The sequence below is a fragment of the Budorcas taxicolor genome, chromosome 3 (assembly GCF_023091745.1).
Source record: "Budorcas taxicolor isolate Tak-1 chromosome 3, Takin1.1, whole genome shotgun sequence".
Taxonomy (NCBI): domain Eukaryota; kingdom Metazoa; phylum Chordata; class Mammalia; order Artiodactyla; family Bovidae; genus Budorcas; species Budorcas taxicolor.
Genome location: NC_068912.1, coordinates 92,199,378 through 92,222,004, shown reverse-complemented (window position 1 = coordinate 92,222,004; position 22,627 = coordinate 92,199,378). Strand labels below are relative to the sequence as shown.

Sequence of the window (22,627 nt, the reverse complement as noted above, 5' to 3'; positions counted from 1 at the left end):
ACAATGAAAACAACTGCACACCTGTGCATGGCATGCTATAGTTTACATAGCTCTTACCCATTTATGCTCTTCTCTGAGCCTCATGCCAAACCTGGACCAAGATAAGTAGGATAGAGTCAAGGGCCCCAGGAAACTGAGGCTCAGAGAGAAGGTAGTGACTTGCCCATGGTCACTAACAAGTCAATAAGACCTGCTCTCACCCCTACTGTGGGGTCCCAGGGATGTCAGATGCCAGGTCCCCCCGCCTACAGCAGCATCAGGACCACGATGGCAACCACCATGAGGACTCCGGCCAGGATGCAAAGGCCCAGGAAGACGATGTCACTGGTGTCCTGGGCTGCCATGGCCACGGGGCCCTCCAGTGCCTCTGCCTCATCCCCGGGGGGTGCCTCCTGAAGGTGCTCGGCCGTGGCAGCATAGGGCCCGAGCCAGCGGGAGCCGGACAGCAGGTGCACAGAGGCCTCCTTGCGGCGTGGCTCGCAGCGGACCTCGTACTCGTGGGTGTGCTCCTGCCCCCCAGCTGAGAAGTCGATGTACAGCACGCTGACGATCACTGAGGTGTTATTTCTTCTCTGTGGGGGTCAAGGGGCACTTGCTCACTCCTAAGGGGGCCAGGACTGCCCCTGCGGCCCCAGCAATGTGGGGACTCAGTGCCAAAGGGGCAGAACTCCAGAGTCTGGGTTCCAGTCCCAGCTTGGCCACTGACTCCTTCCCACTCAGAGCCTCAAGCTCCTTGCACCCCCTGTCAAAGGGGAACTACCAGGATGTCTGGAAGGACAGTATAAGATTCGATGGGTCAGTATTTGCTCTGGCTTCAGGGAGGTGGAATCTATGACAGACAGCAACTGTAACAACAGGGACATTTGCCATGTTCCAGGCTCTGCATTTAAGTGCATTATCTCATTTAATTCTCATGACAACCTCCTCTAATTGGTACCATTAATATCCCATTTGCCAGATGAGGAAAGTGAGGCCCAGAGGTTCAGTCCCTTGTCTGAGGCCACACAGCACACAAGTGATAGGGAATATATTCTCCCCAGAGCTGCTCGATTCTTAACTGTGCTGTTAACCACCACACCTCACTCAAACCAAAGAATGTAGAACCAAAGGGGACTTTCAGGGTATCTAGTTCAATCTCCCTTCCTTGGCAATACACAGATGTGGCCACTGAGGCCCAGCAAAGCCATAATTTGCCCAGAGCTAGGTCCAGAAACCAGTCTCCTGCCTCCCCATGAGATGCCGTCTCCCTGGTGTGGTGTGACTTTCCTTCTGGAATCTTTTGGCCCAGTTGTGTCTACAGCGATTCTGTGTCCCTGTGGCTGAGTCCAGGTCAGTCCAGCTTATCACCCAGGGTTTGGGAAGAGCCACTGAGGAGTGAGATGCGGGGAGCCTGTCATGCTGCTGCCCTCCTCACCTGCACGGATGAAGGAGACAGGAGTCCAGATGCCCTGAGACGGTGGGGCTTTGGGGCTGGGGACTGAGGGACAACGTTTTGACAGACAGTCTGTTGTGGTCTTGACTGGAGGCTGCAGTTACGCCGGGATACTCTCCCCAAATCTAGAGCAGCCATTACACTTCTCAGACCGCCCCAACTGCCCTGTCTGGTTGCGTTACTGCTGAGCAGTGCGTGTGTGCTAAATCACTGCAGTGGTGTCCCACTCTTTGCAACCCCATCGACTATAGCCTGCCAGGCTCCTCTGTCCATCGAATTCTCCGGGCAAGAATACTGGAGTGGGTTGCCATACTCTCCTCCAGAGGATCTTCCCGAACCAGGGATTGAACCCACATTCCTTAAGTCGCCTGCAAATTGGCAGGCAGGATTGTTACCTCTAGCACCACCTGGGAAGTCCCACTTATGAGCTGAGGCTTTTCTAAAAATCAAAGCTGCCTAGAAAGTGCAGACACACAGGAGGAAGCTGCCATCACTGGATGCTGGGCAGCCCTTTCAGGAAGAGACTGAAGGGGAGCTGCAGATCTGGACTTCGGTGGACCAGGAGCCCGTGTAGGTCTCTCCCAACTCTGGGCTCCCAAAAGGCTCTGAGACCGCATCTTCTGCCTCGTGCCCTCAGCCTGTCTTGCCACCATACTCTCTGAGGAGGATCAGAGCCCTGAAATTTTGTGACAAAGTATTGGGGGGGGTGGGAGAGACAGGATCTGAGAGTGACAGTGGGCCCAGTGAAAGGGCCAAAGTGAATCCACGTAATAACAATGGAGAGAAAGCCACACAAAACAGGTGTGTGGGAAAGGGTCAGGGGCTTTTGATGAGTGAGACTGGAGGAGGAAAGACAGTCCACACATGCGTGGTGTTATGGTTATGAGACCAAGTCTCTGCGGTCTTTAAGAAAAGTACAGAAAGGTTGGGGGCTTCCCAAGTGGCACAGGGGTAAAGAATCCTCCTGCCAATGCAGGAGACACAAGAGATACAAGTTCAATCCCTGGGTTGGGAAGATCCCCTGGAGAAGGAAATTGCAACCCACTCTAGTATTCTTGCCTGGGAAATCCCACGGACAGAGGAGCCTGGCAGCCTACAGTCCATGGGGTCGCAAAGAGTCAGACATAATTAAGCAACAAAGCACGCGTGCACAGAAAGGTTGTCCTGCTTTTGGCCACTTGAACTGCGCATCTGTGAAAGCAACTCAATGCAGAGACTGGTCCTCATGGGTCTACGACTTGTACGTGTTACACTAAGAACCCATGAGTCTCAGGTTCCCAGTTTTTATGTTTCCATGATATTGACGCCAAGCTTCTATGATTATGAGGCTCTAAGTTCTAGCAGAGGTTCTGCAACTCTGAGACCCACCTTTGTTCTAGATGTCATGATTCCCTGCTTCTGGTGCTCTCTGTCCCCATCATCTTATGATTCTATGGAATGTGGTTCTGCCCCTATAGAAAACCGCTCGGGGATTTAGGGCATAGGGTAGAGGCGAGGGCAGATTATCTTGGCAGCCAAGACTGACTCCCACTTCTCCTCTACTCAGGTCAAAAGGATGGTGGCTGCCAGGAGGCTGGGGAGCAGAGGGGGAACTGGAAGAGCCAGAGGTACACACTTGGTTAATGCTGGGTGTGGGGGAAACACGGTTTGTTGGAAATCAGGTGATTCTGCCAAATCACGAATCCTCAGATACCAAGGCCTTTACCCTTTCCAACATGCCCCTAAGAATACAAACACCCAGGGTGCTTGGGCAACCACCCAGTGATGCTAAAGACCCCAAACCTGGGTTCCAGGCTTCCAAAATACAAGGATAGTAGAAAATCTTCATTTGCACACCTCGCCGCCTTTGGAGGGAGGTGGATCCTGTCACTTGAAGGGCTCTTTTGTTTTGCGGAACCCAGAAAAGGATTTGGATCATAAGGTAGTCCAAAGGGACCCCCTCCCACAAGGGGGTGGGCAGGCGGGAGGCAGTAGTGCTCAAACACCTCTATATGTTAGAGGTGGGGACTGTGTGGCCCTGGGGAGCTCCAGGGAGGACAGGGGACAGCAGGAAAGCCTCCAGAAACGTCAGGACCTTGACAGAGGGGCCTCCAGTAGGGGCTGTTGGTCGTCAGCAGGTTTGGCAGCAGGATTGCCCTTCTCCATCTCCCCTACTTGAGCTCCTTGTTGTGTCTACATTGAACAAGTTTGCTGAGGAGAAGGAGAGGCTGAGTTCCATATCCAGGAGGTGTGATGACCAGAGCCAGGAAGAGAAGCTGAATTCTCAAGTCTGGCAGGTGCCTCTCCCCAGGGATCAGGGCCCCCGCCTCGTGCCAGCCCTCATCCCCCTACCTGAGACTCAGTGCCGCAGGTGTCAAAGCGGGCTTGGATCCGGAAGTTGCTGCCCATCTCCTGGGCGGCACAGCTCCGGCTTCCCAGGTAGACTTTGGTCCGTTCTAGTGGGGCCAGCGCCTGTGCAGAGATCAGGATCTGGAAGTCGGTGCGGGAGCAGCTCACGTTCATGGGCACCACTGGGGATGGATGGGAGAGGGGAGCTGGAGGCCATGCGGGCAGGCAGTCTGACCCCCGCACCTTCCTCAAGCCCCTGGCCAAAGGGTGGTGGGTGGAAAACCGAGGCCCAGAGCGTGAATGGCTCATATGCAGTCCTACAAGGACATATTTACATGTATTTATCCATTTAACTCCATCAGGCTATGAGCTCCAAGGCAGGCACCATTCCTACTTCTCAGAGTCCTCTAAGCCCAGAGCTTGAAAGGTGAATATACAATTGAATGAATGAATTTTGTTAATCATAATGGAAGCTACTATTTGCTGATCATGTTTGCCATATACCAGGCAATTCATTCAATCACTTAACAAGTATTTACAGCCTACGATGTCCAGGCACTATCCTGAATGCCAGATATAGAAATGAAAAGAAAAAAACCAGCCTCACATGCCTACCTTCTTCAAGTTTATATTCTAGTCGGATGAGGGAGCAATAAAGATGTAAAATACACCTAAGTGTCAGAGTAGTCGAAGGAAAATCAAGGAAAGAAAAAGATGGAGATGAGGAGAGCAGCATGTATGCATGGATGGGGTTGGTGGGGCGGGCAGGGGGAGTTGCAGTTTGAAAAGGGTAGTAAAGAAAGTCTCATTCTCCCTCCTCATAACGACCCCATGAGGCGGACACGTCTAAGTCCATTTTACAGTTTTAGAGCTCCGAGCTCTGAGAGGTGACACTGTCTGCAGTGTCCAAGCTGGCATTTTAACCATCGAGTCTGTAAAGATTCCACGGTTCCTGGTCTCTCCACCCTGTGCGGGAGCCCCCGCACCCCCTCCCAGCCAGGACGTTCTGACTCTAAGCCACTGGGTCTGTGCGAGCCTGTGTGTGCATGCTTGTGTGCTTGCGGGTGTGTAGGGGGCGGTGTTTGCTGGGTCACGGGTGAGGTTAGGAGGAAGGACGTGGGGGTGGGGAGTTGGAGGGAGGAAAAGGAAGGAGCTGGCAGGCAGAGGCCAGGAACTCTAAACCCCTCTCCGGGAAACGCCTCAGACATATTTCAGCCTCTGGTGTCTGGGCAGTTGGCGATTTATGGGCCTGCCGTCTCCCACGATGATCTTGGTGGCGCTGAACTGTGTGTCACCCCTGATTGATGCTGAGGCCGTCCTCCAGCCGGGAGGCCGGCTACAGCCTGGGCCACATCTGGATCCTGGCCCAGCACGAATGCCCTGTCTGACCCCAGGCTCCCAAGGACATCAGGGAGAGAGGGGGCGGGTGGGAGTGGGGCCCTTGCATCTGAAACAGGAGCCAGGAGAGAAGAGGCCCACCCTCTGTCTCTGGAGGGACCAAAAGGAGAAGGGGCTTGTCCAAGATCACACATGGCTGGGAGAGAACCCAGGCCTGGAAATAGGCCCATCAGAACAAAGGGGACTTTGCAGCACCTTCAGCCGGTATCTTCAGTTTACTGAGACCTGTCAGCCAACTGTGGCAGAGCTTGTGGCACTTGGATCTCCAAGTGCCATCCAGGAAGAGGTCACTCTAACAGAGGAAGAGTCCTCCTGCAGGTTTCTGGGTGGAGGTGACTGAAGCAGACAGAGGGGGGCTCTGCTCAGGTCACTTCGCTGCCGCTAGCTTGCTGCAGCTCTCCTGGTTCCTTCTCCTACAGGTCAGCCCCAGTGGATGATCAGAGTGTGTGCACGCGTTAGTCACTCAGTCGTGTCCAACTCTTTGCTGTCCCATAGACTGTAGCCCACCAGGCTCCTCTGTCCATGGAATTCTCCAGGCAAGAATACTGGAGTGGGTTGCCATGCCCTTCTCCAGAGGATCTTCCCAAGCCAGAAATCGAACCCAGGTCTCCTGCATTGCAGGTTGGTTCTTTACTGTTTGAGCCACCGGGGAGGCCCAGCAGTACTTGAATGTGGCCCTAGCCTGTCTGAGCTCAGCCATGAGCCTCCCCTCAGTCCCTCTCAGCCACACAAAAAGCAGGAATGTGAGTTCTAGCCTTGCCTGTGCCACTGCTGCCTGTGTGACATCAGCAAAGTCCTATCCTCTCTGCATCTCCGTTTCTACGCCTGCATAAGAGGCTCTAGCCTGGTCAGGTAGAGGGCAAAGTGGGTCCAGAGAACAGGCTTTTCTGGGCCCATGGCCCAGGGAAGGGTGGTGAGAGGAGGGAATAGATGGTAGATGCTGACAGCTGGCAAATCTAACTGGCACTATGGAGGATGGAAAAGCTGAGGGCCAAGTTCCCTAGCCAACTCTGCAGCTAGGCACAGCCATATGATCAAGCTTAAAATAATAGGATCAAGAAGAAGAAATTTGAGTGCTTCCAAAAATGCTTTTACTTTCCTGATAAAAGGACATTTGTGGCCGGCACTTCCCCTACCCTCTTCCAGACTTGAGCATGGACATGATGCCTGGAGTTGTGGCAGCCATATTGTGGTCATGAGGCTGAGAGAATCTCAGACATGCAAACTGGGATATTGTTGAGTCTAGCAGCTGACTAGCTCTAGACTTCTTGTTATAAAAGGAAATCAAAGGTCTTGAAAGATCAGTAGTTTTTCAAACCACGGTCAGTCAGGACTTATGACTGTACAAGCAAGGTTGTTCAGCATTATGAACATAAATAGTATCACCATATTTTGTGTATTGCCCCTGGATATGAGAATCAACCATAACACAAGAGAAGTCAGGGGGCCATGGGGACAGATAGAGAGGAATTGGGAATCGTAGATTTGGAAGCTTGAAAAATAGGTCACTATAATAGTGAAAATAAGCAGGAGTCACATTGGTACAGCCTCAGAGGCCCCAGGGCAGGAGTCGGCAGTGATGTAGCCACCATAGAAATTGGTGCAATAGAGGAAAGAGGGATGGAGGAAGGAGACTGGAAAGTCCTGGGACCCCAGCCTCACCTTCCCCCACAGCACACCCTCACCCTCTACCCCAGCTGACCTCCAATGTAGGCCACAGAGAAGCCCCTGTGGGTGGTGCTACGGTCCGTGTGCAGCACAATCAGGAGCTGGTTGTGGCTTGAGGTGACCGGGGGTGGCAGGTGGTGGCCACACCAATTCCCCAGCAGAGGCGCCTCCTCACTGGCCCCATCAAAGGCTGCTAGATGGTCAAAGTCGCAGGTCCTGGTCAGGCTGCTGGGCTCCTCTAGTTCCAGGTCTAGGAAGAACACCTTGACCCGGTAGCCAGGAGGCAGGCGGATGGTCCAGTGGCACCGGAGGTTGTTGGGGTAGGGGCTGGGGTACTGCGGGCTGGAGAAGTTGCCCTGCACCGCAGTGTACTCCTCCTGGCATTCTCCTGGATTGGGGAGAGCAGGTCCAAAGGAGCAACAGTGAGAAGGGTGGAGACTGTTATCTTCTGCAACAATAGCTTGGGCAGCAGGCACCATAGGGATCCTAAAACCACCCGGCAGGTTGTGGGCACCATGCAGAAAACCAGACAAGTAATCCCAAAGGCTGCTTTAAACTGTAACTAGCTGAAAACTGGGACTCTCACTCCATTGGGTAATCCATTGCCTGAGTGTTGACCCTACTGGGAATTCAATAAAAATGTATAATACCTGTCCTCGGAGTTAAGTCCAAACCTGGACTTGATGGGCAAGGTGGTTCATGACCTTGCCCCTTTTCACTGAGCCCCAACCCTCCAGCCTCACCAAACATCTCCTAGCACTATGAGCACACAAACCCTCTCTGTCCTCCATGCCATATACTGATCCTGCTGCTTGGGCTTTCTTGGTGGCTCAGTGGTAAAGAACCCACCTGCTAATGTAGGAGATTTACGAGACATGAGTTTGATCCCTGAGTGGGGAAGATCCCCTGGAGGAGGGCACGGCAACCCACTCCAGTATTCTTGTCTGGAGAATCCCATGGACAGAGGAGCCTGGCAGGCTACAGTCCCTAGGTTTGCAAACAGTCAGACACAACTGAAGCAACCATGCACTTCTTGAACACCCTTCCCTTCCTTCTGCCACTGTTTAACTCCTTCGAAGCATTGCTCAATTCTTTCCACCTCCAGGAAGTCATCCATCATTCTTACTATTAGATATCACAGATCACAGCGAGTATTCACTGTTTTCTTCTCCATCTCCTCCACTAGAGTTTAATTCCCAAAGGTTCATCCATTCATTTGTACAAACATTAATTGAATGTCTTCTGTGTAGCAGGTACAAAGATAAATCTATAGGAACTCGCAGTCAGGCAGAGGAGATTGACATGCAAACCACATAAAGAAGTGACAAGCGTTAGATCATTGCTATGAAAACACTTCTCAAAGGAGCTGAAGGAAGAGAATTATTCAGAGGGTATCAGGAAGTCTTCACAGCGGAGGTGACACGCTTGTGCCTTGGCATCAGCCAGGCAGGAAAGAGTGTGCTAGAACATTTCAGGCAGAGAAAGAGCAGGAAGTTCCAAACCCAGAGGCAGAAAAGTAGAACTCCTCCCCCGCCCCCCAGCATGCACAGAGCCCTCTGGGTTTTGCTGCAGTCCTCCCACCTGAGAAGTAGTAGGCCTTGAAGCCGCGGCCTCCGATGTTGAAGTCAGACTTGAAGACCACCTGCAGCTCGTGGCCCAGCGACACAAGTGTGGGGGGCCTGGCACTGCCGCAGTAGTGGTGCCCCTGGGCGGGGCCGGGCCCCCCAAGCACAGCCACGTAGTCGTACGTGCACTGCTCACTGCCCTCCACCTGGAAGTCCACGAACACCAGCTTGACGGTGGCGGGGCCAGCAGCCCGGATCACCCAGTGGCACTCCGCGTTGTTGGGGTAGTTGTTGGGGTACTCGGGGCTGACGAGGACCCCTGACAGGCCAGTCAGGACACCACCACACACATCTGCAAGGGAGCCCACTTGAACTGGCACCCTCCCCTGGCATCCCCATCTCCTCCCTTGGGAAATGCCACTCCCACAAGTGTTCACCCGGACGCTTGGCACCACCCACTGAGTACTTGTTAGGTGGCGGGCACAAGCCACCATTTTAGCCCATCACCCTAAGTGTCGGACACGACAATGACTGAACAATAACAACCGCAAAGTGACCCCATGAGGAAAGCAGGGTGGTTCCCCCAGGTTACAGCCGGGAAACTGGAGGCAGAGAGAAGTTAAGCGACTTACCTGTGTGAGTTAGCATTCACCCAGACAGAGCCCAAGAGAAGGGTCTGAGCCCCAAGTGTTTATCTGGGAGAGACAGGGGACCACAGGTGGGCACCGAGGGAGACAGGGGGGAGAGTGGGGGCACTCACCCACCAGCCCCTCAGAATGCAGGCTGAGGGCTGCTGGTGGTAGAGGTAGGCTGCCACAGCTTTGGTAAAAGCTCTCAGAGAAGTGGAGACCAGCAGGTGCCATTGACAAGGCCCAGGGACAGAGCAGGGCCCTGACAGCGGGTCACCCCGCTGGTATCAAGGAGCGTGAGATGTGACTGACTACTGAGTCTGTACGCTTGGCATTGTGAGTCTTACTGTCCCTCCTACCAAGGACAGTGGTGCACAGAGGCTGAGACACCTCAGACCAGGAATATTATCAAACCTCCGTAACAGATGAGGAAACTGAGGCTTAGAGGGAGGATCTGAAGAAGTAGAGATAGACTTGAAGTCTGAAGATAACTGTGTTCTCAGCTCTGCCTTCTACTGCTGTGTGACCCTGGACGAGTAACGCAGCCTCTCTGAGCCCCATGGAAATATTAGAACTCAAAAGACTTGTTCAATCTGACCCACCAGGCTCAGACTCATGCAGAGTTTGAGAAGTTTCTGGTGAAAGTCCTTTGGAACCTAGTGCGGCAGTATAACCAGGAGGTGTGTGATGATGAATGGTGTGACCAGCTGGAGGCCACCAGCAGGCAGGGGCACACTAGGTTGTGTCTCCTGAGACTGCAGAATCTCATCCCCTGGCAAGGCTGTATGAATGGAGTGCTGTGCCAGGCAGCTAAGGACTTGAGTTCTTGTCCCAGAGTTTGCCCTTCCCAGATGTGTGACCATGGGAAGGCACATTCCTTCTGTGGTCTGAGATGCATTGTTTGCGAAAACAGAGGATAGGTTTTGACAGTCTGTGAGATCCCTTCCAACCTCAATACCCTTAGCTTTCAAACTGTGTTAGCAAGGGCTTTCAAACTTAGCAGGGACTTTCAAACTATGTTTCAGGGCTCCACGGTGGCCCCGGGGCATCAATCTGCAGACATCTGGTGTAAATGTCATTCTTACATTGTATTCAAACTTTTTTTCTTAACTCAATGAAAGATAGAATCCACAGTCATATACCTCAACTGTAAAGATATAACTAATTGGAGACCATCAATATTTACTGATGTTTTCAATGTTTGGCTTTCCAGTGGTCATGTATGGATGTGAGAGTTGGACTGTGAAGAAAGCTGAGCACCGAAGAATTGATGCTTTTGAACTGTGGTGTTGGAGAAGACTCTTGAGAGTCCCTTGGACTGCAAGGAGATCCAACCAGTCCATCCTAAAGGAGATCAGCCCTGGGATTTTTTTGGAGGGAGTGACGCTAAAGCTGAAACTTAACGAGTCAGACACAACTGAGCGACTGAACTGAACTGAACTGAAGTACATGTTAAAAATACGAACTTATAAACTAAATGCTTACAATAAAATGCTGCCTTTCCCTCTTTTATATATCAGGGATTAACATAAGGCTCTACCTGATGTAAGGGTACTCCTGTTTTTTTTAAAACATTGGAAAACATTGCACATGGTATTATAACTTCGATATCTTAATCTAAAAATCTAGGGATCTAAAATCCCACTACTATTAGATCTGTCTGCAGTTCTTGTGTTTCAGCATTCTGCAAATCTATGCCTCGAAAGCCAGTGGGGACTAATGTCCACAGCTTGCACACGCGCGTGCACACACACACGCACCCGCCCCCGCCCACACCCTGGCCCTGATTGGTGCTGGTGGATGCTGTGCACCAGGAGCCTCTGCGGCACCCATTGTTTGAGCTGACGTGAGGAAGGCCTTTGGTTTTGGCCTTGGGAGAAGAGAGGACGAAGGAGCTTTGAGGGTGAGCAGAGAAGCCTGAGGAAGGAGGAAGGAGTCCAGCAGACAGGCACTGAGAGCAAGGCCTGTGCTCCCCTCACTAGCCTGAGGGCAGGTGCCAAGCCTGGCTGGGATTAGGGACCATGATGTAAGGGACGAGCTCAGGAAAGTCTTTGCGAAGGAGAGAATCACCAGCTCCGCACAGACCCTCTGCCCCTTCCACTGCTGAGGACTTGAGGGCTGGGGGGAACTCACGTGCCCATGACATAATAAGATGCCACAGAGGGGTGAGGAGCAGGGGCGGCACAGTGTCCCCTCCTGTGTCCCAAGGCCATTCAGGGGTGAGAGGACGAGGACAGGCGAGCACAAGAGGCCTCGTTCCTGAGCACAGTGAGACCCTCTGGGGGCTCCCAGGATAACGGAGGGAGAGGAGGGGAGCGCTGCCATGCAGCTGGGGACACACAACCACCAAGACTGCCAACAGAGGCCACCTTTGCCCGTGAGCTACGAGAGCAGGGGCATCCAGGAAACAGGGCGGCCTGCACGCTAAGATGCCTAGACCCGGCCTGTCTTACCTGCCCCCGCCGCCCTCCCCACCCCACCCAAGGCCACGCTCTCCACCGCCAAGTCCCCCTTGCCTTTCTGGTAGCCCGCAGAGAAGCCGCGGCTGGCCACGTGCTTGTCTGAGTGGAAGACCACGGACATGACGTGCCAGGAGGAGGTGAAGGGTGGCGGGGGCACCCTGCCGCAGAACCTCCCCAGCAGGTTGCCCTGGTCCCCGGAGGCACCGTTGTAGATCTCCAGGAAGTCGAAGCCGCAGGTGTCGTGGTACTCCAAGTCAAAGGCGTGGAAGGTGAGCAGCACGGAGGAGCCCTCAGCCACCACGATCAGCCAGCTGCACTCCGTGTTGTAGGGGTAGAGCCTGGGGAAGTTGGGGCTGGAGAAGTTTCCAGAAGGTGCTGAGAGCACACCCCCACATTTGACACCTGTGGCAAGAGGGAAGAATGACCCAGAGTCAGTGCTGGGGTCCTGGATCATGGCCCAGCTTCAAAGCAGGGTCTTTGGGATGGAATGAGAGAGCAAAGGCCATGACCCTAAATCAATTCATTCATTCATTTATTTGTTCATTCATTTACTTATTCTTCAAATACTGCCAAATAGTCTTTTACGCGTTCAATAAATATTGTTTGAGTGTGGGGCATTGTTCTAGGTGCTGGGGTTACGGCAGGAACAAATAGACAAAAATTCTGGTGGGGAAGATGGACAGCAAACATAATAAGGAAAATATGGAGTGTATTAACTAGTGATAAGGGCTCTGGAGAAAAATAAAGCAGGGGAAGGAGATAGGAAGTGTCAGGTAGGCCTGTAATTTTATAGGTAGAGGGATTGAAACTGTACCCTCTGCAGTGGAAGCGTGGAGTCTTAGCCACTGGACTGCCAGGGAAGTCCCATGGGCCTGTGATTTTAAATAAAATATACTAGGCACTAAAGATGTGCGTTGGGGAATTCAAAAATTAAAAGTAATATTACCCACCCCATCCTGAGTGAAAATGTGCAGTCTATTACAAAGTGTAAAGTACATTCTTATATGAATGCATTTGTTTATATTTTGAAAAAGAAAACAATGGAAGGAAACTAATAAAAATGGTTCTCTGTCACAGGAAGAAGTAAGCAGCAGGGAGGAAACAGGTGTGACTGCTAGACATCTTTAAATGCAACTTATTTTATAATTTTGACTTTTTAATCATGAATAATTTTAATATAATTTTTAAAATATCAAAAGATTAAGTAACCCCAATGCCATAGAAAGTGAAAGAGGGGAGTGAAAAAGTTGGCTTAAAACTCAACATATGGAGCCTATTATACAGAGTGAAGTAAATCAGAAAGAAAAACACCAATACAGTATATTAATGCATATATACGGAATTTAGAAAGATGGTAACAATGACCCTATATGTGAGACAGCAAAAGAGACACAGATATAAAGAATAGACTTTTGGACTCTGTGGGAGAAGGCAAGAGTGAGATGATTTGAGAGAGTGCATTGAAACATATATATTACCATATGTGAAATAGATCGCCAGTCCAGGTTCCATGCGTGAGAAAGGGCCCTCAGGGCCGGTGCACTGGGACGACCCTGAGGGATGGGATGAGGAGGGAGGTGCAGGGAAGTTCAGGATTGGGGACACATGTACACCGATGGCTGATTCATGTCAATGTATGGCAAAAACCACTATAATATTGTAAAGTAATTAGCCTCCAATTAAAATTAATTAATTAATTAAAAAAAACTCAACATAAAGAAAACTAAGATCATGGCATCCAGTCCCATCACTTCTTGGCAAATAGATGGAGAAACAGTGGAGACAGTGAGAAATTTTATTTTGGGGGGCTGCCAAATCACTGCAGGTGGTGATTACAGCCATGAAATTAAAAGACACTTGCTCCTTGGAAGAAAGGCTATGACCAACCTAGAGAGCATATTAAAAAGCAGAGACATTACTTTGCCAACACAGATCCACCTAGCCAAAGCTATGGTTTTTCTAGCAGTCATGTATGGATGTGAGAGTTGGACTATAAAGGAAGCTGAGTGCCGAAGAATTGATGCTTTTGAACTAGGATGTTGGAGAAGACTCTTGAGAGTCCTTTGGACTGCAAGGAGATCCAACTAGTCAATCCTAAAAGAAATCAGTCCTGAATATTCATTGGAAGGACTGATGCTGAAGCTAAAACTCCAACACTTTGGCCACCTGATGCGAAGAGCTGACTCATTGGAAAAGACCCTGATGCTGGGAAAGATTGAAGTCAGGAAAAGGGGATGACGGAGGATGAGATGGTTGGATGGCGTCACCTACACAATGGACATGAGTTTGAGTAGGCTCTGGGAGTTGGTGATGGACAGGGAAGCCTGGCGTGCTGCAGTCCATGGGGTCGCAGAGTCGAACACGACTGAGCGACTGAACTGAACTGATAATTGGAACAAAGGAAGTGTGCCAATGTCAATAGAAACTAAGACTTGCAGTATAAGAGGAGAGAGATACAAATTAAAACTAAAAAAAACTAAGTAGAACTCTTGAGATCCTTCATTTGAATTGAGAACATCAGTATGAACTTAAGATTTATTTTTATTTCTAAAAATATTAATTTATCAGCTCTGTTCACTAAAAAGCCTAAAGGCAATAATATTCCAGTAGTATTTTGTATTAGGATTATTATATCCAACTAAATTAGGTTAAGATTGTTATGTCCAACTAACATGAACCAGGACTCCTTAGAGAAATAGTCAGGGGCAGAAAACATACAAAATACACTTGGGACATCTTGTCAAGCTACAAAGTAAATAAGCTATCAAAACTGCTGGGATTGTGTCAAAAGACACAGAAACCTGCTGGAAGGGGCTCCCACTGGCTAAAAAAGGTATAATTGGAGCTTCAAAAAAGATTTATTGCAGTGAGTTGAAACCCATCAAATATATAACCATTTATGAATTCATAATGAACTAAAAAAATTAAAAGAAATTAAAATGGAACTTATTGATTTCTTTTAGAGATTTCTGGGGCAGGAAGTCATTTTCTTCTTGCTACAAAGAGAAAGAATTAAGCATTTAATTTGCCTTTCCTGTTATAAATTATATGCATTTCAGGGTAACTAAATAGCTGATGATGAAAAAGTATTATTTAAAGAAGACTACAGAAAGAATAACAACTTTAGGGACTTCCTTGGTGGTCCAGGGGTAAAGACTCCACGCTCCCAGTGCAGGGGGCCTGGATTTGATCCCTGGTCAAGGAACTAGATCCCACATGCTGCAACTGGGTTCACATGCTGCAGCTCAAGATCCCTCATGCTACAACAAAGACCAAAGATCCCACATGCCGCAACTAAGATCCAGCAGAGCCAAATAAATAAATTTTTCTTAAAAAAAGAATAACAACATTAGAAAACATAAGTTTGCAAACCTTAATGAAATCGTCATCATCATCATCTATCCTAATCATGGAGGGAAAAGGTAAATGAGGAGAGGTAAAACCTACTGAAGTAGATAAATATTCTCTGTAAAATTATTTCAACTTTGCTAATGTTTGAAAATTTTTATAATTAAAAAATACCAGGCTTCTCTGGTGGCGCAGTGGTAAAGAATCCACCTGCCAACGCAGGAGATGCTAGTTCAGTCCCTGGTCTGGGAAGATCCCACATGCTGCAGAGTGGCTAAACCTGTGGGCCACAGCTATTGAGCCTGTGCTCCAGACCAGGCGAGCTGCAATACTGAGCCCGTGTGCCGCAGCTAATGAAGCCCGCGTGCCTGGAGCCTGTGCTCGGCAACAAGAGAAACCACCGCAGTGAGAAGCCCTTCACTGCAAATAGAGAGGAGCCCCTGCTCGCCGCAACAGAGAAAAGCCCGTGCAACAACAGAGACCCAACACGGCCAAAAATACATAAATTTTAAAAATTCATTTAAAAAATACCCCAAAAGTTACATTTATAAGAAACTTTATGGTGGATGGATGAGGCTAACTGAACCCGCTGGTCAATCTTAACATCAAAGTGGAACACTGGATAATAGGTGACCTGATGAAACACCTATAATACCTTCTTATAGAGGAAAAAAAAAAAGGAACCTGAAGCTAATGAAATCTCTGGATCTGTCTACAGTTTAGAGGAATATGGAAGCTAGAGAAGAGTCTAAATGACCTTATGAGGACACATGCAGCCCAGTCCAGAATGTGGGAAATTCTAATGACCCAGGTGCTTCAAAGTAAATAAGGTGGCAGGGGGAGACACAACTAATATATTTTTTAAAAGGCTCAGCTAGAAGAAAATATAGAGGGTAAGTTCCTTGACTTTGGTCTCAGCAATAATTTTTTTGATTTGACAACAAAAGCAAAAATAAACAGGTGTGACTACATTGAACTAAAACCTCCACACAACAGAGGAAACTGTTAATAAAATGGAAAAAGAAAAGTCTATGGAATGAAGAAAATATTTGCAAATCATACATCTGATTAGGGGTAAATATCCAAAATATATAAAGAATTCATACAACTGAAGGCCAAAAAGAAAACATAGTCTGCTTTAAAATGAGTAGAGAAATTGCATAGGAATTTTTCCAAAGAAGTCATACAGGTGCATGAAAAGGTGCTCAACATCACTGATCATCAAGGAAATGCGAGTCAAAACCGCAATGAGACACCACCTCCCATCTGTTAGGATGGTTATTATTTAAAAGATAAGAAACAACAAGTGTTAGCAAGGATGTGTGGAAAAAAAGGAATCTTTCTGCACTGTTGTTGGGAATGGAAACCGGTGCATCCTCTGTGACAAACAATATGGAGGCTTCTCAAAAAAACAAAAAAGGGCTCCATATGATCCACCAATTCCACTCTGGGTATATTTCAAAGGAACTGAAAACAGCATATCGGAAAGTAATCTGCATTCTCATGTTCACTGCACAATTATGCACGATAGCCAAGATATGGAAACAACCTAAACATCCACCAACAGATGAATGGAGATACATATGACATCGATGTTACTCAGCCTTGAAAAAGGCATTCATCCTGATATTTGCAGCAACATAGACATTAAGGGCATCGTGCTAAGTGAAATAAGCCAGGCAGAGAAAGACAAATACTGTATGGTATCACTTATATGTGAAATCTAAAATGTCAGACTCATAGAGCAGAAAAGTGGTTGTCAGAGAAGTCAATTAAAAAGAAAGAGAGAGAAAGACTCAAGAGTCAAATACCAACCAAAAGCAATGTGTGAACCTTGTTCAGATTCTGATTTGAACAAACCAATTGCAATAGGATTTTTTTTTTGTTTTTGCAATAATTGGGGAAAATGGAACATGAACTATTAGATAAAATTAAGAAATTGTTATATAATTGCAATACTATTGGGAATATTTATCTATTGAATATATATCTGTTAGATATACTCTGAAATATTTATGGGTAAAATAGTATATTTGAGATGATCTTTAAATTTCTCTGACCCTCCCCTGTCCCACACCCTGCTAAAATGGAGATGGGGGTAGGATAGAAGAACCAGAGGGCTTCCCTGGTGGCTCAGATGGTTATGAATCTGCCTGCAATGCAGAAGACCCAGGTTCAATCCTTGGGTGGGGAAGATTCCCTGGAGAAGGGAGTGGCAACCCACTCCAATATTCTCGCCTGGAGAATTCCATGGACAGAGGAGTCTGGCGGGCTACAGTCCATGGGGTCACAAAGAGTTGGACATGACTGAATGACGAACACTTTCACTTTCTTTAGAAGAACCAAGAAAGGCAGAATGTTGACAATTGTTGAAGATGGTTGATGGAGACATCAGGATTTATTATACTATTTTCTCCACTTAGTGTTTGAAAATGTTCATAGTTAAAAGTTGAAAAAAAATGATCAACACATTCTTAGTCACCTTGTCAGTGAAGCTTCTCTCAACCACCCTATTTACAACTGAAACCCTTTCCCCATCCCTCTGCCCTTCTCTCCCTTTCCTGCTATGCTTTCTCCATAGCACCCACCACCACTGAATGTACTGTTTACTTCCTCATTTGTTCAGTTCACTGTCAGTCTCTCTCCACAAAACTGTAAACTCTATAAAAGCAGGGATTTTCATCTACTTTGTCCTCTGCTGTAAATCAGGCATCTGGAAGAGCTCCTTGCATAAAGCAGGTGCTCAGTATATATTTGCTGAATGAATGAACGAGTGAGTGATCTTGTATTATCTTTATAATATCCCCATAAAATAGGCAGCACAGGTGTTACTGACTCCATTTAACAGATAAGAAAACTGAGGCCCAGAAAGGGAAGTTACCACTGTAGCTGACATCTTATTTTGGTCCACACAGCACCCATTCCTCTATCTCTTCCAAGAACAAGCCCCTGATTTTAGACACTGCTCTCTTCCCTTGCCTCCATATGATAACCCTCTTGCATCTTTCCCTGACCCAGGGAAGACACGTGAGCCTAGCTGCGAAATCCTGAAGCCTCCACCACTGCCACAGTGACTGGCCTGGGGGGTGGGCCTGTGCCACCAGAATCCTGCTGCAGAATGCCCAGATGAGAACCTTTTCTTCCCTGGTCCCTAGGCTGGGAGTTAGAGCTCTGGGTGGGACCATGCTCAGGGCCTGTTGAGAAAGCTTGTCAGCAGACAGCAACATCCACGTGACAAGCCGAAATGGCCTGGAACCCAAGCGGCCCAGCTCAGCTACACACTTGCCTCCCTGGTGACAGAGCCAGAGCATTTCTCTTCTTGCTTAAACTCATCCAGGTTGTGTTTCTGTCCCTGGCAACCGAAAGCATCTTGAAGATGCTTCACCAAAGTTCCTGTAAGAGAGGCACATTTGTCAAGCATGTGCACTGTACATGCCTGCGCTGATTCAGAATGGGTCCCTCCCTGGGGTGTTCACAGCTAGGGGGGAAGATGGGGGGAGTTAGGCAAATGAGACAAAGCCATGCGGTATGAATGTGCTGGGGCCACACGGGGGACTCTGGGGTCCAGAGGGAGGAAGGCCAGTCTTGCTGGAGCCAGCCGAGTAAGAGGAGGGACACGAGAGAAGGGGATGTTTGGCTAGGAGGAACAAAGGCTTCATAAGTTGGGGAAGATTTGGAGGGAGGAACCAGAAACAACTAAAGCCTCAGACTCACAGTCACTTAACCTCCCTGAGCCTAGTCAGGCATCTGTGAAATGGGCATAATGACCTTGCTGGGTAGCTGTGAGCACAGAGAAGAGAAAGCTGTGTAAGGGCTACAAGATGCACACCCAGTTCACAACAGGTCATCTGGCCCTGGGGGCAGGTCAGGGCGGGAGTGGTGTCTGATCCATGCCTTTATGTCAAGAGGATAGAGGGACATCCTGTCCAGTGACTGTTATTGTCATTCCCTCAGACCTTCCCACTGGATGGGAAAGGCCATTAGAAGGTTGGAGCAAAACTCTTGTGGGCCAGGAGGACCCAGGGGCCAGCACAGGTAAAAGCTTTGTCCTTCAGGCACCCTGACCCCCAGGGCCACTCCAAAGCCTCTGAAGTCCCAGTGGCTATAAATAGGAACAGTTAGCTTCTCTGATCACCCTGGCATGGAGTAAGACGCCTGGGTGCCTGGCCCATCTCTGCCACCAAGTAGGTTTCCTTCCTGAGACCCCCTTGAGCCTGCAGGAAGACAAGGCACAGATAGCCGTTGGCTGAGCCCCACTACATACAAGCCCCTCAAAGATAGGTGAGTGATACTGCCCTGGCTTCCCAGACAGACTCACAGAGGACTGGAGCCCCACAAAGGACCTGGGACCAGGGTGCCAGAAGAGGGTTCTAAGAGCTCCAAGGAGGGGCATCTGAGGCTGATGAAGGGATGTGGAAGTCTTCCTGGAGAAGCTGGTGCTTGAGCTGAGCTTGAAGGATAAGCCAGGTGTTTTCAGGTGGAAAAAGAGAAAAGGGACCTTCCAGGCAGAGGGCACAGGGGGTGAAAGCCCTAAGGGTGAAGGATCTCCTGAAGGGGATGTGATCCTTTGCCAGAGCATGGGATGCCCAAGGGATGCTGGGAACCAAGGCTGGATGTTATACAGAGATTGGAGTCAGACCTGGGTGAGGGGGAGGTTGGCTTTATAGAGAACTTTGATGTCACTTGACTGGTGATGGGGAAGTACAGCAGGCTCTCAGAAGGAAAATAAGGACTCCTTCCAGCAACAAATCTTTAATCGTTCTCTGAGCCATTCCCCTCACCCTTGGTAAGCATGCAGTCTTGGACAGGTTACCTAACTTCTCTCTCCCTCAGTTTCCTCACCTGTAAAATGGGAGACTGATACCCACTTTGAAGTTTCTTGTGAAGATTAAATGCATTCATGCATGTTGCATGGAAAGTACCCAGCATATAGTAGGCACTCAACAAATACCGTCTTTCACCATCTCAGAAGCTGTACAACTCAATTCAGCCAACTCTCCCCAGAAAGGCCTTCCACTTTCTGGCCTCTCACGCAGAAACCTCCTGAGACCCCACCGCCCCCTGCCACCCTTCTGCCTCCCGCCCAGGTCCTGCCTGTCCCAGCAGCTCTTACCTTTCGTGGCTTGGGCTGTAAGGTCTGGGCCCAGCAGCGCCACTGCCAGCGGCAGACAGAATACCAGCTCCTCCAGCATCTCCTCATCAGGTCCCCGCAGGTCTGCAGAGCTCGGGGCAGGCCAGCACTTGAGGGTCTGAAGCAGGAGAAAGAGAGGTGAGGCTGCAAGGGCCTCCAAGTTAATGGTGGTGTGAATAATTCATCGGGCCCTCGAATTAGTAAGCTGATCCCCTGTGCTTCCTTCACTCCACCCTAAGGTGACGGATATAGTGTCACCAGGTTGACACTTCTGAGATCTGCACTGGCCACACTGGATGGGGAGAGGGCTGGGAGAGAATCTGGTGGTGGAGAAAGGGCACGGGTCTGGGGGCTAGGCAGATCCAGGATCGTCCTGGGTCAGCCTCCAACTTGCCAGGTGACCTTGAACAAAGTCATCCAACCCCTCTAGGTCTTGATCTGATGCCTCTATCTGGTGGGGCCACTCAGCCCTGCCTATAGGGCTATTGTGGAAACAAAATGTGGTAACACATGCTAAAAAACACAGTTGCGGCTTGCTACAGGTTTCCCCATCACCTGTCCACGTGGGAGGGGACAAGGATCCCTGAGACATGCATAGATGAGCTCAGAGGGAGAGTGAAGGGAAGAACGTAGCAGGAATAACAGAATGGGAAAACACTACGGGACAGCTCCCAGAGGCACTGGGGCTAAAGAACCTGCCTGCCATGCAGGAGACGAGAGGCGGGGGTTCGATCCTTGGGTCGGGAAGGTCCCCTGGAGGAGGGCATGGCAACCCACTCCAGTATTCCTGCCTGGAGAATCCCATGGACAGAGAAGCCCGGCGGACTACAGTTCATAGGGTCGCACAGAGTTGGACATGATTGAAGTGACAGCATGCACATAGCACGCACAATACAGTCATGGATTGCATGGCCAAGACTATTAAGTGGTCACCTTGTTGCTGCTGCTGCTGCCGCTAAGTCACTTCAGCCGTGCTCGACTCTGTGCGACCCCATAGACGGCAGCCCACCTTGTTATTGATCCACAAACCTGGCTCAAACAGCACCATGTGCCAGGCCCTGCGCTAGGATCTGGGCTGTGGCAATGCCCTCAGGGGTTCCATGTCCAACAGGAAGTAGGATCTTTCAATTTACTGTAGGAGACTATTTGGTTCAGCCAGGCCCCAGGCTCATTCCCTAAGCTCTTTCTCTGTGCAGAGCCTGTGCCAAGCCCGGGGCATCTGAGGTAAACATGGCCCATGCCTGCCTCCCAGTGAGGAGCCCAGCCTCTGCCGTGGCAGACACGGTCTGAATCCCGGCTCTACCCCTCACTGCTGGGCTGTGGGGCCCCCCTGAAGCTGGGCCTCCTGGACCGCGAAGGAGCACTTACAGTGCCTGCAGTGAGAGGATGAGATGAGATGATTGTCAGTGCCTGGCTCAGCGCACAGGAGCGAGGAGGGTTTTGCTGCCCTCTGAGGAGCTCAGACGTCCATCTGCCAGACCACGTGTTGCCTCAGAACCATCCTTTTGTCAGGAGGTCCCCAGGGGGCCCTTCGCTGCCAGCACGGGAAGGAGGCCGCCTGGAAGGTATTCAGCCAAGAGCATTAGGAATGCTCAGGCCTGAGGGACTGGCTTATGTGTGGGGCCAGATTGGCATGAAAAGAAAGGTGCTATGTCCTGGACAGTCTGAGGGGAATGGAGCTGCCACCCTGCCGAGGTCACTGGGGAGTGCTATACCTCCCATGGGACTGTCCCCTGGGTACCCGGGGCCTTGCAGCACCTCGCTGGGAAGATTCCCACTGTGGAACCCTGAGGACCCACCTCAAACTTCCAGGGGGTGTCTTGGCGTGGAGAGGACGCCCCTTCCTGCCACCGGCTTTGCAGCCCCTTGGAGCCAGTGGGCGCGGAGCTGTCCCTGAGGGTTGCTGTGAGTATGTCCAGTCAGGGGCGCTGCCGTGCTGCTTCTATCACCGCACAGTCCACCTCCAGGTGCCTCTGTGTCGCCATCTGCTCAGACTGTTTCCTCGGGCTCACGAACTCACCTAGTGTCTGGGCACTGGGCACCATGTATGTTGGTCTCTCTCTGGGTGACTGTCCATTGCTGAGTGTGAAAATGCCCTTTGTGACGACACCCAGTGCTGTGCACTCACACCTGTTCCTTTGCACACGTCTCTGTGTACACTTGAACTGCACACACCTGTGTAGGCACGTGTCCTTCGCTATGACTGTGGTTATCCACCTAGACCTGCATATACCCAGCTCTCTCCCTGGATGTATACACGTTTCCAAGGGAACGCCCCTCACTGGGTGCGTACGTGTGTCTTGAGTGCAAATGTCACAGCTGTGGGTGTGTGTGACACTCTCAGGGGACACACACCTCTTCACAGATACACACTTTATAAGTGCATGGCTCTTTTCGTGGGTACACAGCTATCTGCTAGTGCGCAGGTCAGTGTGTTAGTATAAACCTGTCCCTCTGGGTGTGCACCCAGCTCTGAGTACATTCGCTCCCACGGATCTGGTGTGCCTGTCTATGTCTGGGGCTCCTCTCTAAGCCTGTTTTGTTTTCAAGCCTGAGTCTGCCCCTCCAGCCCGGGAACAGGGACGGAGCCCACAGGATAGGAAGAGTGCTGCCTTATGCCTCCCTTTCCCAGAGGTCTGGGCCGACAAAGGAGGCTGGGGCAGAGG

At 50.0% G+C, this 22,627-nt stretch overlaps 1 protein-coding gene across 1 annotated transcript; it reads right to left on the bottom strand.

The window, feature by feature from the left end:
• Positions 1-245: 245 nt before the first annotated feature.
• Positions 246-20,022, bottom strand: CDCP2 (CUB domain containing protein 2). Its single transcript, XM_052638209.1, has 6 exons — positions 19,944-20,022; positions 11,537-11,884; positions 8,408-8,743; positions 6,861-7,214; positions 3,764-3,942; positions 246-572 (listed from the first exon to the last, which is right to left on the bottom strand). Exons 1-6 carry the CDS (start codon positions 20,020-20,022, stop codon positions 246-248), a joined length of 1,623 nt encoding a protein of 540 aa, XP_052494169.1.
• Between the last annotated feature and the right edge of the window lie 2,605 nt (positions 20,023-22,627).

Coding starts and splice junctions, on each gene's coding strand:
- CDCP2 (XM_052638209.1), bottom strand. CDS start 20,022: ATGCTGGAGGAGCTGGTATTCTGTCTGCCGCTGGCAGTGGCGCTGCTG. Junction 8,744..11,536: donor CTCTGCGGGCTACCAGAAAG/GCAAGGGGGACT, acceptor GCTCCCTTGCAG/ATGTGTGTGGTGGTGTCCTG. Junction 7,215..8,407: donor CAAGGCCTACTACTTCTCAG/GTGGGAGGACTG, acceptor TCCCCAATCCAG/GAGAATGCCAGGAGGAGTAC.